Source organism: Theropithecus gelada, chromosome 16 (genome assembly GCF_003255815.1).
Source record: "Theropithecus gelada isolate Dixy chromosome 16, Tgel_1.0, whole genome shotgun sequence".
Taxonomy (NCBI): domain Eukaryota; kingdom Metazoa; phylum Chordata; class Mammalia; order Primates; family Cercopithecidae; genus Theropithecus; species Theropithecus gelada.
The window spans coordinates 37,317,850-37,331,142 of record NC_037684.1 but is presented as its reverse complement, the minus strand read 5'-3'; the positions used below and the strand labels follow the sequence as shown (position 1 = coordinate 37,331,142).

Below are 13,293 nucleotides of genomic sequence, written 5' to 3'. Positions count from 1 at the left end.
TGCTTCTTGTTACTATATGCCTAGTGCTTCTTCATTCATTCCTTTCTGTTTATTCCTTTCTGAAGTTCTACTGAGTAAGATTTAATTTTTATTAATGTTAGCTTTTTTATTACTAACTTTTTTACTAGGTAATACATACACAAGGCCCAAATTTTGAAAGGCACAAAAGCAATTATAGTACAAATTAGGGCCCCTACATCCCAGTTCCTTTCCCTGGAGAAATCAATGTTATCAATTTCTTGTGTATCCCTTCCATACACAACCATATGAGTGTACATACGTATATGCATATGCCTTTTTTAAAACACAGGTGTTAGTTTACTTTTCTATATATTTTTTCCACTGAATATTTATTTTAAAATGTTCCATATCAGCACATGAAAACCTAGCTCATTCTTTTAACAGCTGCACGGAGGTAGCATAATTTATTCAACAATTTCCCTAATAATATTTTCATATTTTTCTCTTACAAATAATGCCAAAATGAACATCCTTGCACTTTAGTCATTTCAACCACGTGAGTATAGCTGTAGGATGAATTACCACTAGCGGAACTACCAGGTGGAAAATAATGCCAATTTAAATTTTGATAGCAACTGCACAGGAAAGCTACACATATGTATATACACACACACAGTAGATTACTAAGGTTTTTTATTTTTCCTAATCTAACTGAAACTCCATTATTTTTTTTTCCTTACGAGGTTCAGTTCTTCATATGTTCAAGAATCATTTACATATCCTTTCTGGAAACTGTTCATATCTGTTTCCCTTTTTCTACTGGGTGACTGGTCTTCTGGTGATTTGCAGATCTTTATATGCAAATCTTTCTATTAAAGGATTTGTTCTTTGTCTGGAATGTTACATCTATTTTTTCAGTTTGTCACTTATCTTTTGACTTTGTTGGGTTGGTTTTGTTACAGAGATTTTATTTGTATATAGTTTACTTCTACTTTTATGGGTTTCTCACACCAAGATTCTCCCATGTTTTACAGTTGAATGTTTACATTTTCTCATTTATCTGGAATTCTGGTACAAGGCTTTTTTTGTTTGTTTGTTTGGTTTAGATGGAGTCCCACTCGTTGCCCAGGCTTAAGTGCAATGGTATCACCTCGGCTCACTGCAACCTCCGCCTCCCGGGTTCAAGCGATTCTCCTACCTCAGCTTCCCAAGTAGCTGGGATTACAGGCGCCTGCCACCACGCCCAGCTAATTTTTGTATTTTTAGTAGAGACAGGGTTTCACCACGCTGGCCAGACTGGTCTCGAACTCCTGACCTCAGGTGATCCACCCGCCTCAGCCTCCCAAAGTGCTGGGATTATAGGCGTGAGCCACTGCACCCGGCCGGTACAAGGTTTAAGGTAGAGATCCAATTTTTTGTTCTAGTTTCAATACTCATTATTTAAAAATATATATATATATATTTGTGTATATATATATATATGGAGTCTCGCACTGTCACCCAGGCTGGAGCGCAGTGGTGTGGCGCGATCTCGGTTCACTGCAAGCTCCGCCTCCTGGGTTCAAGCGATTCTCCTGCCTCAGCCTCCTGAGTAGCTGGGATTACAGGCACCTACCACCATGCCCGGCTAATTTTTTGTATTTTTAGTAGAGATGGGGCTTCACTATGTTGGCCAGGCTGGTCTCGAACTCCTGACCTTGTGATCCGCCTGCCTCAGCCTCCCAAAGTGCTGGAATTACAGGCGTGACCACTGCGCCCGGCCTTAGAAATATTTTTTCTTCATTTCATATCACTTTTAGCACAGACTACATTTCTTTTTGTATTCTGAGTTCATTTCTGGACTCTGTTTATGCATCAGTTCTTACAGTATCAAATGATCTTTTTATTATATCTTTGCATTATGTTTTAATATCTGGTGGGCGGTTCCCCATCTCCATCACTAGTCCACCTTTTCAGAAGTTTTCTGACGATGTGTGCATGTTTGTAACATTTGTCTGTAGTTTGCCTGGTTCAAAAATCAGTTTGCCTGGTTCTAAAAAACCATTATTAAAAATCTGGAGTATTTTTGGCCAGGTATGGTCACCTATGCCTGTAACCCCAGCACTCTGGGTGGGGCAGGCAGGAGGACTGTTTGAGGCCAGGAGCTCAAGACCAGTCTGAGCAACATAGTGAGATACCTATTGATTAAGCCCAGGAGTTTGAGGTTGCAGTGAGCTATACTCATACCACTGCACTCTAGCCTGGGCAACAGAGTGAGACACTGTCTCCAGAAAAAACAACTATGGCATTTTAAACAGGGACCACCTTAAGTTTAGGGACACTGACATCTTTAGGACACCAAGCTTTACTATACAAGAAAAGAGAATACCTTCCCATTTTTCAAGTATTGTTTTGTGTTCCCCAGCATTATTATTTCCATATAAACCTCACATATGCCTAAGTATATCCCCAAGTATTTATAGCAGCACAATCTACAGTACTTGTACATTCCTAGACATTGCTTCATGGCCTTCTGTCATCAAATGTAGGTAGCCTAATTTCTTTTCCCCTCTTAAAGAAGACTTGATCATTTTGCCTGAATGTCCAAATAATTCCTTCTTCATCATTAAAACACAGAAATGTTCCTAGGGATGCCAGGCTCTGTGCCACGCCTGCAGTCCCAGCCCTTTGGGAGGCTGAGGTCAGTGGATCGCTTGAGCCCACAGTTTGAGACCCGCGTGGACAACATGGCAAAACCCTGCCTCTAAAAGAAATACAAAAATTAGCTGGGCGTGGTGGTGTGCACCTGTAGTCCCAGCTACTCGGGAGGCAGAGGCGGGACAATCCATTAAGCCTAGGAGGTCAAGAGTGCAGTGAGCTGGGATCATGCCTCTGCACCCAGCCTGGGCAACAGAGTGAGGCACTGTCTCAAAACAAAACAAAACACATGAAAAATAAGATAAATTTTTTAAAAAAGAAATTTTCCTAGGAAATATTTCAGTGTCAACTGTTTGGCACCACTTTTTCTTGAGATAGAATTTAAACTTATCACTTCAAATCTTTATTTCTACGTTCTTTAACCATATATTCGAGTTTGTTTCATTTCTTTGGTCCTTGTCTTCAGGGACACCAATTATACTTAAGTCAGATCTCTTTTACTTTCTGCATCTATTATGTTCTAATTATTTTCTCTGATTTCATTTTTTAATCTGTCCTCCCTATCCTTTACTGTTTTCAGCACTGTGTGTTCATCTTTATTCTGTTTCTTTCCTTCTTTTTTTTTGAGACAGTCTCACTTCATCGCCCAAGCTGGAGTGCAGTGGCATGATCTCGGCTCACTGCAACCTCCTCTTTCTGGGTTCAAGTGAGTCTCCTGCCTCAGTGTCCCAAGTAGCTTGGATTACAGGAGTGAACCACTGTGCCCAGCCTTTATTCTGCTTCAAATGTGGCTTTTAATTCTGTGATAATTTTAGTTTTCTCTTCCACTACTTTCCTGTGTGCTCTGCCAGCTGATGTTACATTTTCTCTTCGCCATGCCTTATTTTACCCAATCCTCTATATCTCTGCTTGAAGTTCTGTATTTTCTTAAGTTCTTTGAACTCACAGTGGTAAGACTGGCCATTATTTTTCAACTAAGCTAAAAACATCTTTTTAGTATGGGTACTTTACCTGCCACTTATTTTCCATTTTGCCCCCATCCTTTCTTATAGTATTTTTCTGTAGCTACTGTGCTGATTCCATTTATTTTGTTTCTTTTTTTTTGGTTTTGAAATGGGGGTCTCACTCTGTCACCTCAGCTAGACTGCAGTGGCAAGACCTTGGCTCACTGCAGCCTTGACCTCCTTGGCTCAAGTGATCCTTCCATCTCAGCCTCCTGAGTAGCTGGGACTACAGGTGCACACCACCACACCTGGTTAATTTGTTTTTTCTTTTGAGATAGAGTTTCGCTCTGCCACCCAGGCTGGTGCAGTGGTGCAATCTCAGCTCACCACAACCTCCGCCTCCGAGGTTCAAGTGATTCTCCTGCCTCAGCCTTCCAAGTAGCTGGGATTACAGATGCACATCACAAAACCTGGCTAATTTTTGTATTTTTAGTAGAGACGGGGTTTCACCACGTTGGTCAGGATGGTCTCAAACTCCTGACCTCATGATCCGCCAGCCTCAGCCTCCCAAAGTGCTGGGACTACAGGCATGAGTCACTGTGCCCAGCCCTGATTTATTTTTTCTTTTTGAAACAGAGTCTTGCTCTGTCACCCAGGCTGGAGTGCAGTGGCACAATCTTCACTCACTGCAACCTCCACCTCCCAGGTTCAAACTATTCTCCTGCCTCAGCCTCCCGAGTAGCTGGGATTACAGGTGCCCACCACCAAGCCCAGCTAATTTTTGTATTTTTAGTAGAGACACAGTTTCACAATGTTGGCCAGGCTGGTCTTGAACTCCTGACCTCAAGTGATCTGCCTGCCTTGGCCTCCTAAAGTGCTGGGATTACAGGCATGAGCCACTGCACCTGGCCAATTTTTGTGTATTTTTGTAGAGACAGAGTCTTGCTATGTTGTCCAGGCTGGTCTGAAACTCCTGGCCTCAAGTGATCCTCCCACCTTGGCTTAATGAGGGAAATTCTTCCTAGATGATCTGAAGGAGGGCTATGTTCCAAGTTAGTAGAAACACAGGAAGCCTTTGCATCTCCTCAGCCAGTGAAGTCAGGTGCCACCAAGCTGCTCACAATTCAATGTCTCCTCCAATAGCCCTCATCTAACACTTCTAGAGAAGATGACACATCTATATGTCTCCTTTTAGAGCTTAGCCCCCCTCTTACCCAACATCTCCTATGGGGTTTGGGGAAGCTCCTGATGCCAGCCTGTGTATCCTCTTCTGTCTCAAACAAAGGAGTGACTCTGCCCATCAAAATCCTATTTTGGAGAATTGCATTCTTCTGAGTTTGGAATCTGCAGCCACAGGTATTTCTCAACATCTTCCTGTTTGCTCTTCATTATACTGCTGTCCTTCCTTATATATTACGGGCAGATAAGAAGAATTGTATCTGACTCTCATCATCCTACTATTGACATTTAGGTCTTTTTCTCTTTACTTTTTTCTCCACAGTCTTCCCTGACCCTTGCTAAACCTCTTCTATCTCCTACCTCCACTGCCCTTCTGCACCATTGTTTTGCAACCCTTTACTCCAGTATGATACAAATCCTCCTGAAAAGGCTGTGAAGCAGGATCATTTTTACTCATTTTTGAACTGTGAATATTATTATGCATGATGTCTCCTAGTAAGCAAATATAAAATACTCCTCGAAGGCATGACCACATCTTCACTTTTACTACTTTCATAAATAACAACATAAATTACACATTATTTATACCATATATATACACCATATATATTTATACCATATATATACCATATATATTTATACCATATATATACCATATATATATTTATACTATATATATATATATTTTTGAAAGTCCCATGTCTACCTTATTAGTATAAGTTCCTTGAGGGAATAAACTGTCTATTCCACTTTATTTTATTTACTTATTTTTTTTGAGACGGAGTTTCACTCTTGTTGCTCAGGCTGGAGTGCAATGGCACGATCTCGGCTCATGGCAACCTCCACCTCCCGGGTTCAAACGATTCTCCTCCCTCAGCCTCCCAAGTAGCTAGGATTACAGGCATGCGCCACCATGCCCACCTAATTTTGTATTTTTAGTAGAGACAGGGTTTCTCCATGTTGGTCAGGCTGGTCTTGAACTCCCGACCTCAGGTGATCGCCCACCTCTACCTCCCAAAGGGTAGGGATTACAGGCATGAGCCACTGCGCCCGGCCGTATTCCACTTTAATACACACAGTGCTAGTGCAGAAGATGAAGGTGAATGTGTGTATGTGAAGGTAATTTTTAAAATAAGCTCCCAGGTTATCCAAATCAACATAACACTCCAGCCACTGCAACATTTTCCCACAATTGTTAGTAAAACAAAAATCGGCTAACAATATTCTGAGAATATACACTAGCTTTTCTTGGTCTTTTCTATTTCTCTTCAAGCCTCTTCCTGACTGATTACCAAGGACCAGTGCCTGCAGGTACCCAAGGTCCTGCCTTATTAAACTTTAAGATGAATTCTGGCACAGCACACCTTTGGCTTGTGGCTCAGAGGCTGACTAGACAGCTTTGGCAGCAAGACCTTAGGCAAGCCAGGCTACCTACAGAGTATAGATTCACTCCTTGTTCAAGTGACAGCATCTCCAGGAAGTCTATGTGAACAAGATTAGGACAAAAAGCAATAAAGTGGCACTTTTTAAAAAGCATTATCACTTTTATCCAGTGGTCTCAATAGGGAATGAGTCCTCTCACTGTCTAGAAAAAGGAGGAAGTTAAAACCAGAAGTTTTATGTTTTAAATTCCCCTGCTGACAGTCTTGACAGGGACTCGTGGAACACTGCAACATTCTAAATATCTATCAAAAGTACTGATGCGTACCAAAACACATTGTGTTTACTCCTGCCAATCTCGCACCTACTAACAAAGCCACAGATGGTTCCCCAGTATCATCATTGTGCCTAAAACACTATGAGTATTGTGTTCAATACACACTGGCTGAATTAATGAGCAAATGAATGACAATCCTGAAGTGCTACCGCAAACACCAAGGTGAAAAATTAAATACCAGAGTCAACTTAATTCTGCACCAAACATACAAAGTAATTGTATTAAAAACCTCAGAGGAATCCACACAGGCTGAAGGTGAGCATCCATCCCAGTGTTTCAAGTACAAGGTGGTCATGCCATCCAGACTCACTACCAGGATTCTCCAAAAAGCATCAGATATACCTACAGTCTGTCCTCAGAACCTCAAAAATACTCTCTGGATGCTAAATCTTAGAGCACAAGCAGTTAGTTAAATACTGGGGCAAACTAAATCCCAATCACGCTGCCATCTTTACTCAAAACCAACCCTGAAACATGCACTTAAGTGAAACAGAAGCCCAGGAACTGCTACCCAGCTTTTCCCAATAAAAGAGGGGCAATAACACCTGGGCCTAAAGACCAAAGATATTGTCAAAACACAGGAGAAATGCCAAATTCTTATATCTGACTTACTGTAGGTAAGCCAGGTAGAACAAGAGAAAATGAATTTAAGCTATAAAATTACACTACTTGGAGTCTGACTACAAGAAGCTGCTAGACTACAAAATGAGTTGGGTTGAAAGAGATCAGGGAATTTTTCCCCCAGAGTCTTTAAAAGGCAGAGAATGAAATAATGACCTTTTCAGCTACCTTTCTGACCTCTTATTCCTGAATCCTCTCTGGAAAATACAAAAGTTAAATTTACTAAACAGTCATATAATTCTCTTTGGTTATATTTCAATTACAGGTAATGATAATGATTAAATAACAGCTAACATCTCTATATGGCTTACTCCATGCCAGGTGGAGTTCCTAAGCCCATTACATATATTAACTCATTTAATCTCTGAACAAGGTAGATGTTATTATTTATTGCCCTAATTTTACAGATAAGGAAACTGAGACACAGAGAATAACTTGCCCAAGGCAATACAAAACTGGGAAGTGGCAGGACTTAGATAACCCAGGCTAATCACAGAGCTTTTTTCATCGGTGAAGTTGGATGGAAGGGTAGAGCCAATGTTTAGGGACATGCAGGCACAAAAAGATCAGATTCCTGCCTCTGGCCAGCAAATGCCAAGGTAGCTCCAGGGCCATGTTCTGAGAGTGCCATCTGATCCCTTAACCACTAGTGTGTCTGTCACCTATCTCCAAGTCTGTTAACTTCAAGGGTGGAGCCCAGGAATGTGCAGCTCCCTTGGGATTCTCACACACTAAAATTAAGAGAACCTGTTGCTCCAACACCAATCCTGCTTTATTCCTCAAGAGACCACAACAAAAGAAGGTAGAAACATAATAACCAATAACGATGCTGTTTTTTGAGCATCGTTATTTGAGGGTCTGGCTCTGTCGCCCAGGCTGGAGTGCAGTGGCATGCTCTTGGCTCACTGTAACCTCTGCCTCCTGGGCTCAAACTTTCCTCCTACCTCACCTTCCCAAGTAGCTGGGACTACAGGCAGATGCCACCATACCTGGCTAATTTTTTAATGTTTTTGTACAGTCAGGGTTTCTCCATGTTGCCCAGGTTGGTATCAAACTCCTGGACTGAAGTGATTCTCCCATCTCAGCCTCCCAAAGTGCTAGGATTACAGGTGTGAGGCACCACGCCCAGCCCTATAATGGGGCTTTTTATTCCAGGTGTATTTGATAGAATCTGTTTCTTTACTCTGCAATAATTCCCAAATTTAGTCACACGAAGGAACACCTGGAAATCAATTTCTTTTTTTTTTTTTTTTTTTTTTTTTGACGGAGTCTTGCTCTGTCACCCAGGCTGGAGTGCAGTGGCCGGATCTCAGCTCACTGCAAGCTCCGCCTCCCGGGTTCATGCCATTCTCCTGGCTCAGCCTCCCGAGTAGCTGGGACTACAGGCACCCGCCACCTCGCCCGGCTAGTTTTTTGTAATTTTTAGTAGAGATGGGGTTTCACCGTGTTAGCCAGGATGGTCTCGATCTCCTGACCTCGTGATCCGCCCGTCTCGGCCTCCCAAAGTGCTGGGATTACAGGCTTGAGCCACCGCGCCCGGCCGGAAATCAATTTCTTAAACTGTTGATAGACTTAATTCTATGGATCAACTAGGAACAATTTTACGTTAGGAAAACATGAGTATGTTAATACCAAATTTTAAAAATTATAACCATGTTTTCTTAGTGAATGTCTCCACACTAAAAAGATGACCACTTCTAGCCTTTTTCATCAATGTTAATTCGCTGTGTCCATTTACTTTTTCCTCTGCTGGTGATCACTATCCATAGCAAGCAGGAACCAATGGTCTAAAAATTCCAACCAATAATTCTAAAGTTCCTCCAAATTACGAAGTCGACCACGTCTTTGGCAGGGCTTCTCACAAACTTAGCCTCAGAATCACTGCTTTAAGGCAGGATTTGCTGCTCACCAACCACTAGACATAATCCTGTCTCGCAGGGTTTCTTAACTTGGGGTCTGTGAACTTGAATTGGAAAATCACGCCCATATTTCCATTCACCTCTAGCTAAATATGTTTTATTTCCTTCAATTACAAATGGGGCAGGTGCTCACAGTGGCATAAGTATCTGTGACTTCACCAGCAAGAGAAATATTTTTTCCCACCACGGTGCAGTTAAGCATCTTGAAGTGCTGTTTACCCTTGTCACCACTTCAAAATTACATTAATAATTACACTGGATGGTGTAAATCAATACGTTAATTTATTAAAAGTACATATGACCACATCACCACTTCTAAAAACATGTTTATATCTGTAGTGCAACGTAAGTGGTTTCTTTTGTAATTCTACGTGTTCTATGCATTTGAAAACATAACTATGAGAAGGGGTCTATTGGTATCAGATGATCATAGCACACAGAATTTAAGAACCCTGACCTACTGACAGGTGGAGGCACAAAAATGATTTTAAGACAGCACATTGCCTACATCATGTGAGTTAAGATATAGCTAACTGCTTACGCTGTTGATAGTGGGGTTATTAGTTTGCATTTCACTGCTAAGCCATGCTACCTGTGTGCCTGGAACAAAGAGGAAGCTCCAGAGAGTTGCTAAAAGAAAGGACAAACTGGGGTAGAGTTCCTGCAACAGCAGTTTGACTACTCCATTGATTCTACCAGCAGCCTAACTGTGGCTCAGTTTCTCCTCTCTGGAGAATAGGAGTAACTATTGTTTACCCCGTGACACTGGAAAAACATACAGGAAAAAAACATTAATTTGTGTGAAAAATTAAGCTTAAGCTCTTTGAAAGACATACTTTTTTATTTTCCACGTGTATCCTTAAACAATAGTTCTAGTGGTCTTAATTTTACTAACACAGTGTCCACATCAGAATCTTGAATCCCATTCCCAGTTCAGCTGTCCACAATGGGCCATAAGGAAGAAAGAAGCATCAGAGGAAAGGAAATACAGCTCTATTTCGCCCGGGAAATGGGTGAACTTAAAGATCAGTGCATATTGCTTGGATTTGTTTGTAAATATGTTCACGTATGTGTAATGTCTGGACAATGAAAATCCATCGTTTTCATCAGCTTCTCAAAGAGGACTCCAAAGAAGACCTACTCTAGAGAAACATGCTCCTGAAAAACTGTAAACAAACTGTAAAATATTCAAATTTCTTTTTTACAAGACCCTCACATGTAAACCAGAACCCCTTCCCTACAGCAAACTGTGGGTCACAGATAATAAAACAGGCCTGTGCAACACCTCACAGCCAGTCAATAACCAGACAGGACCCACTCCTAGACCACCTGGCTTTTTCCCCCCTGCATGAGCCTTGTCACTGAACAGTTTTCTTCTTCTTTTTTTTTTTTTTTGTATTTTAGTAGACAACGTTTCACCTTGTTACCCAGCCTGGTCGCAAACTCCTGAGCTGAGGTAATCTGCCTGCCTCGGCCTCCCAAAATGCTGGGATTACAGGCGTGAACCACCGCGCCCAGCCAGTTTTACTCTTCTTAAATCTGATGTTCATGGCATAAGGCAGTAGTGGCTTTAAATATCACTAGCCACAGCTTTCAGTTGCTCTGATCGCTATCATTCAACTTTAATTGAGTAAAAGGAAGAAAGCAAAGAAAATTCTTCCAACTGACTTATTCAACTTTCAAAGATGAGTTTATGTTGCAATGCCAGTTTAAAAGCTCCCCTACGACACCGTGCTTCTATAAAGGATTCTCAAATTGATGAATGTCCAGCAAGATCTACTACTAAAGGTCACACAACTGTACTAGCATGAAACAAGCCAAAAGATAAGGCCCTGTCATCCTGTGTTCAGGAAACAACGGCGGGATCATGCCACAGGCCAAGATTTCCAAAGAGATTGCTTTAGAGAGAATGGTTATCATGAAGCAAGAGCAACAGTAATTCTGGCAGAAGGGCTAGGATCCATGAGTACCCGGGGTGTGGGAGTAGGGGGCGGGGATGCTTGTACAACAGATCGTCTTAATAGAAATCTAGTGTGGCCAAGAGTGCACGACCGCGAATAGAAGCGTCTGCATTTTCCTTCACAACTACCACTCCCTCTTCCCTTCCCCGCCCACCAACGAAAAAAATGCGGCAGGAGTGGAGAGCACAGGAGGAATAAATGGAGTATCTTTGGGGCGTATACCCTGTTTTAAGACCTGTTTCCACCACGAAATAGCTGCCTGACCCAGGCAAGTCACAAAACCGTGACTCAGTTTCCCCACTACACTGCCGACTACACAAGAATGCTGCCGGGATTAAATGAGACAGACAACGAGTACGAAACCTTCAGCACAGGGCCAGACATTGGAACCGCTCCATGGCCCTAAGGCGAGTCCGCAGGAGGGTTCTGGGGCCTGGGCTCCGGCCCGGAAAGGGCGCTCCCGGGGCCCGCTCCCCGCCAGCTGGGTTCCGAGGCCCTGCCCGGCCCACCTTGTTGTTGTACTCCTCCACGAAGCTGCCCAGCGCCAAGCGAAAGCGCTTATCGGGCCGCACACTCCAGTTCATCGCGTAGACCGTCCAGGGCGCTTCATACTTGTAGATCTCCTTCCGTTTGCCGTGCAGGGACATGGTGGCGGCGGGGCCGCAGTACGGGCCGGGTCAACAGTGGGCTGCGGCGGGCGGGGTGCGAGTCGGGCGGGGAGCCGGGCCTGAGATCTATGGGTCCGAAGGGAGGAGGGGCGGGGGCGGGCAGGAACGGCCTACCCCGAAGCGGGGATGCGGCGACAAACAACGACGACGACCGAGCCCGACCCCTAGTTTCAAACCAGCTTGGGCACCGACGACAACCACCTTCCGTTTCGGAACGCCGCCCCGCCCTCTCGGAACGGAAGCCACGGGACCCCTGCAGCGCCACCGGCCGTTGGTTGCCTGACACGTCCTGTCGAAAGGATTCTTTCTTCTCATTGGTTATGGCGGCCGTAGCGTGTGAAATCTCCTCGTTATTGGGTTAAATGTTTGTCATTGCAACTACTCGCCCCGCCCAACTCTCGGAGGCAGGCGCTTTGGCAGTCCCAAAGATCATTGGCTGACCAAGATGTCAGTCAGGCAGATAACGGCGCAGTGCGGGTGGTGGGGGCGTGGGTGGCCGGGAGGCGAGCATGCTGGAGTAGCGGGCCTCCAAGTTCTAGGCCAAGTCTCTGAGCGTGAAACTGTCTGTGACCTGCGCTGACTTCTCCTCTGCTGCTGCTGTTCTGAGCAGCCTTTCCATGCTGTCGAGTAAAAGTACAATTCTGCTTTAGCGGAAGACCTACTAACTTTCGCGGGACCGAGCCCCGCGGCCTGGCAGCCTGGCCTGTGCGCAACGGGTACCACCTTCCTGCCCCTTCTCTTCCCAAGGCCCCTTTAACCCGAAAGCTGCTGTCTTCGGGCCTCAGGGCCAGGCTTCAGGGGCGCAGATGCGCTCAGGGCCAGGCCAGCTTGAGTCAGGTCCTCCCGCGCTTTCCTGCAGGATCTAGAAATGTCCCCGAATTCTGGGGTAGGCACCGACCTGACCAGCTTGGCTCTGTTTTTGTCGGTTCCCATCCTGTACCTTCCCCGCCGTGCATCCCAACGCAAATGCTAATCCAGCCCCAAAAGTATCTGTGCCTGTGAGTTTGAAAGGGAGAAGGGCCAGAGACCAAGTGACACCTTTATATAAATGGTTTCCAATTCTTAGCTTTCATCAAAATTGAAGGAGGTTTGTATTGAATTGTTGGATTATAACATTAAAGGTTTTTGTTTGTTTGTTTGTTTTTTTTAAAGACAGGGTCTTGCCCTGTCACCCAGGCTGGAGTGCACTGGTGTGATAAGGGCTCACTGTAGCCTCGACTGCCTAGGCTCAAACGATTCCACTTTAGCCTCCAGAGCGGCTGGAACAACAGACGTTTGCCACCACACCTAGCTATTTTTAAATTATTTGTAGAGATGAGATCTCTCCATGTTGCCCAGGCTGATCTTGAACTTAGGCTCAAGCGACCCTCCCACATCAGCATCCAGAAGTTCCAGGATTACAGGCTTGAGCCACCATTCTGGGCACTAAATATAATTTTTAGTGAAAATGATTTTTCCATCTCCCAGGTTTAAGTGATTCTCTTGCCTCAGCCTCCCGAGTAGCTGGGATTACAGGAGTGTACCACCACGGCCAGCTAATTTTTGTATTTTTAGTAGAGACAGGGTTTCACCATGTTGACCATGCTGGTGTTGAACTCCTGACCTCAAATGATCTGCCAGCCTTGGCCTCCCAAAGTGTTGGGATTATAGGCGTGAGCCACCACATCTGACCAAGAAATCCCCCTT

General features: G+C 44.1%; 1 protein-coding gene across 2 annotated transcripts in view; it reads right to left on the bottom strand.

The window, feature by feature from the left end:
- Positions 1–11,844, bottom strand: part of DCAF7 (DDB1 and CUL4 associated factor 7) — a 35,804-nt gene extending 23,960 nt beyond the window's left edge. For both annotated transcript variants that reach the window (XR_003116146.1, XM_025361156.1), the window contains exon 1: positions 11,449–11,844. Coding sequence is in view for 1 of the 2 variants with exons in the window: in XM_025361156.1 (XP_025216941.1) it covers positions 11,449–11,586 (138 nt within the window). In the remaining variant the exon portion in view is untranslated. The remainder of the gene's footprint in view (positions 1–11,448) is intronic.
- Positions 11,845–13,293: the final 1,449 nt, after the last annotated feature.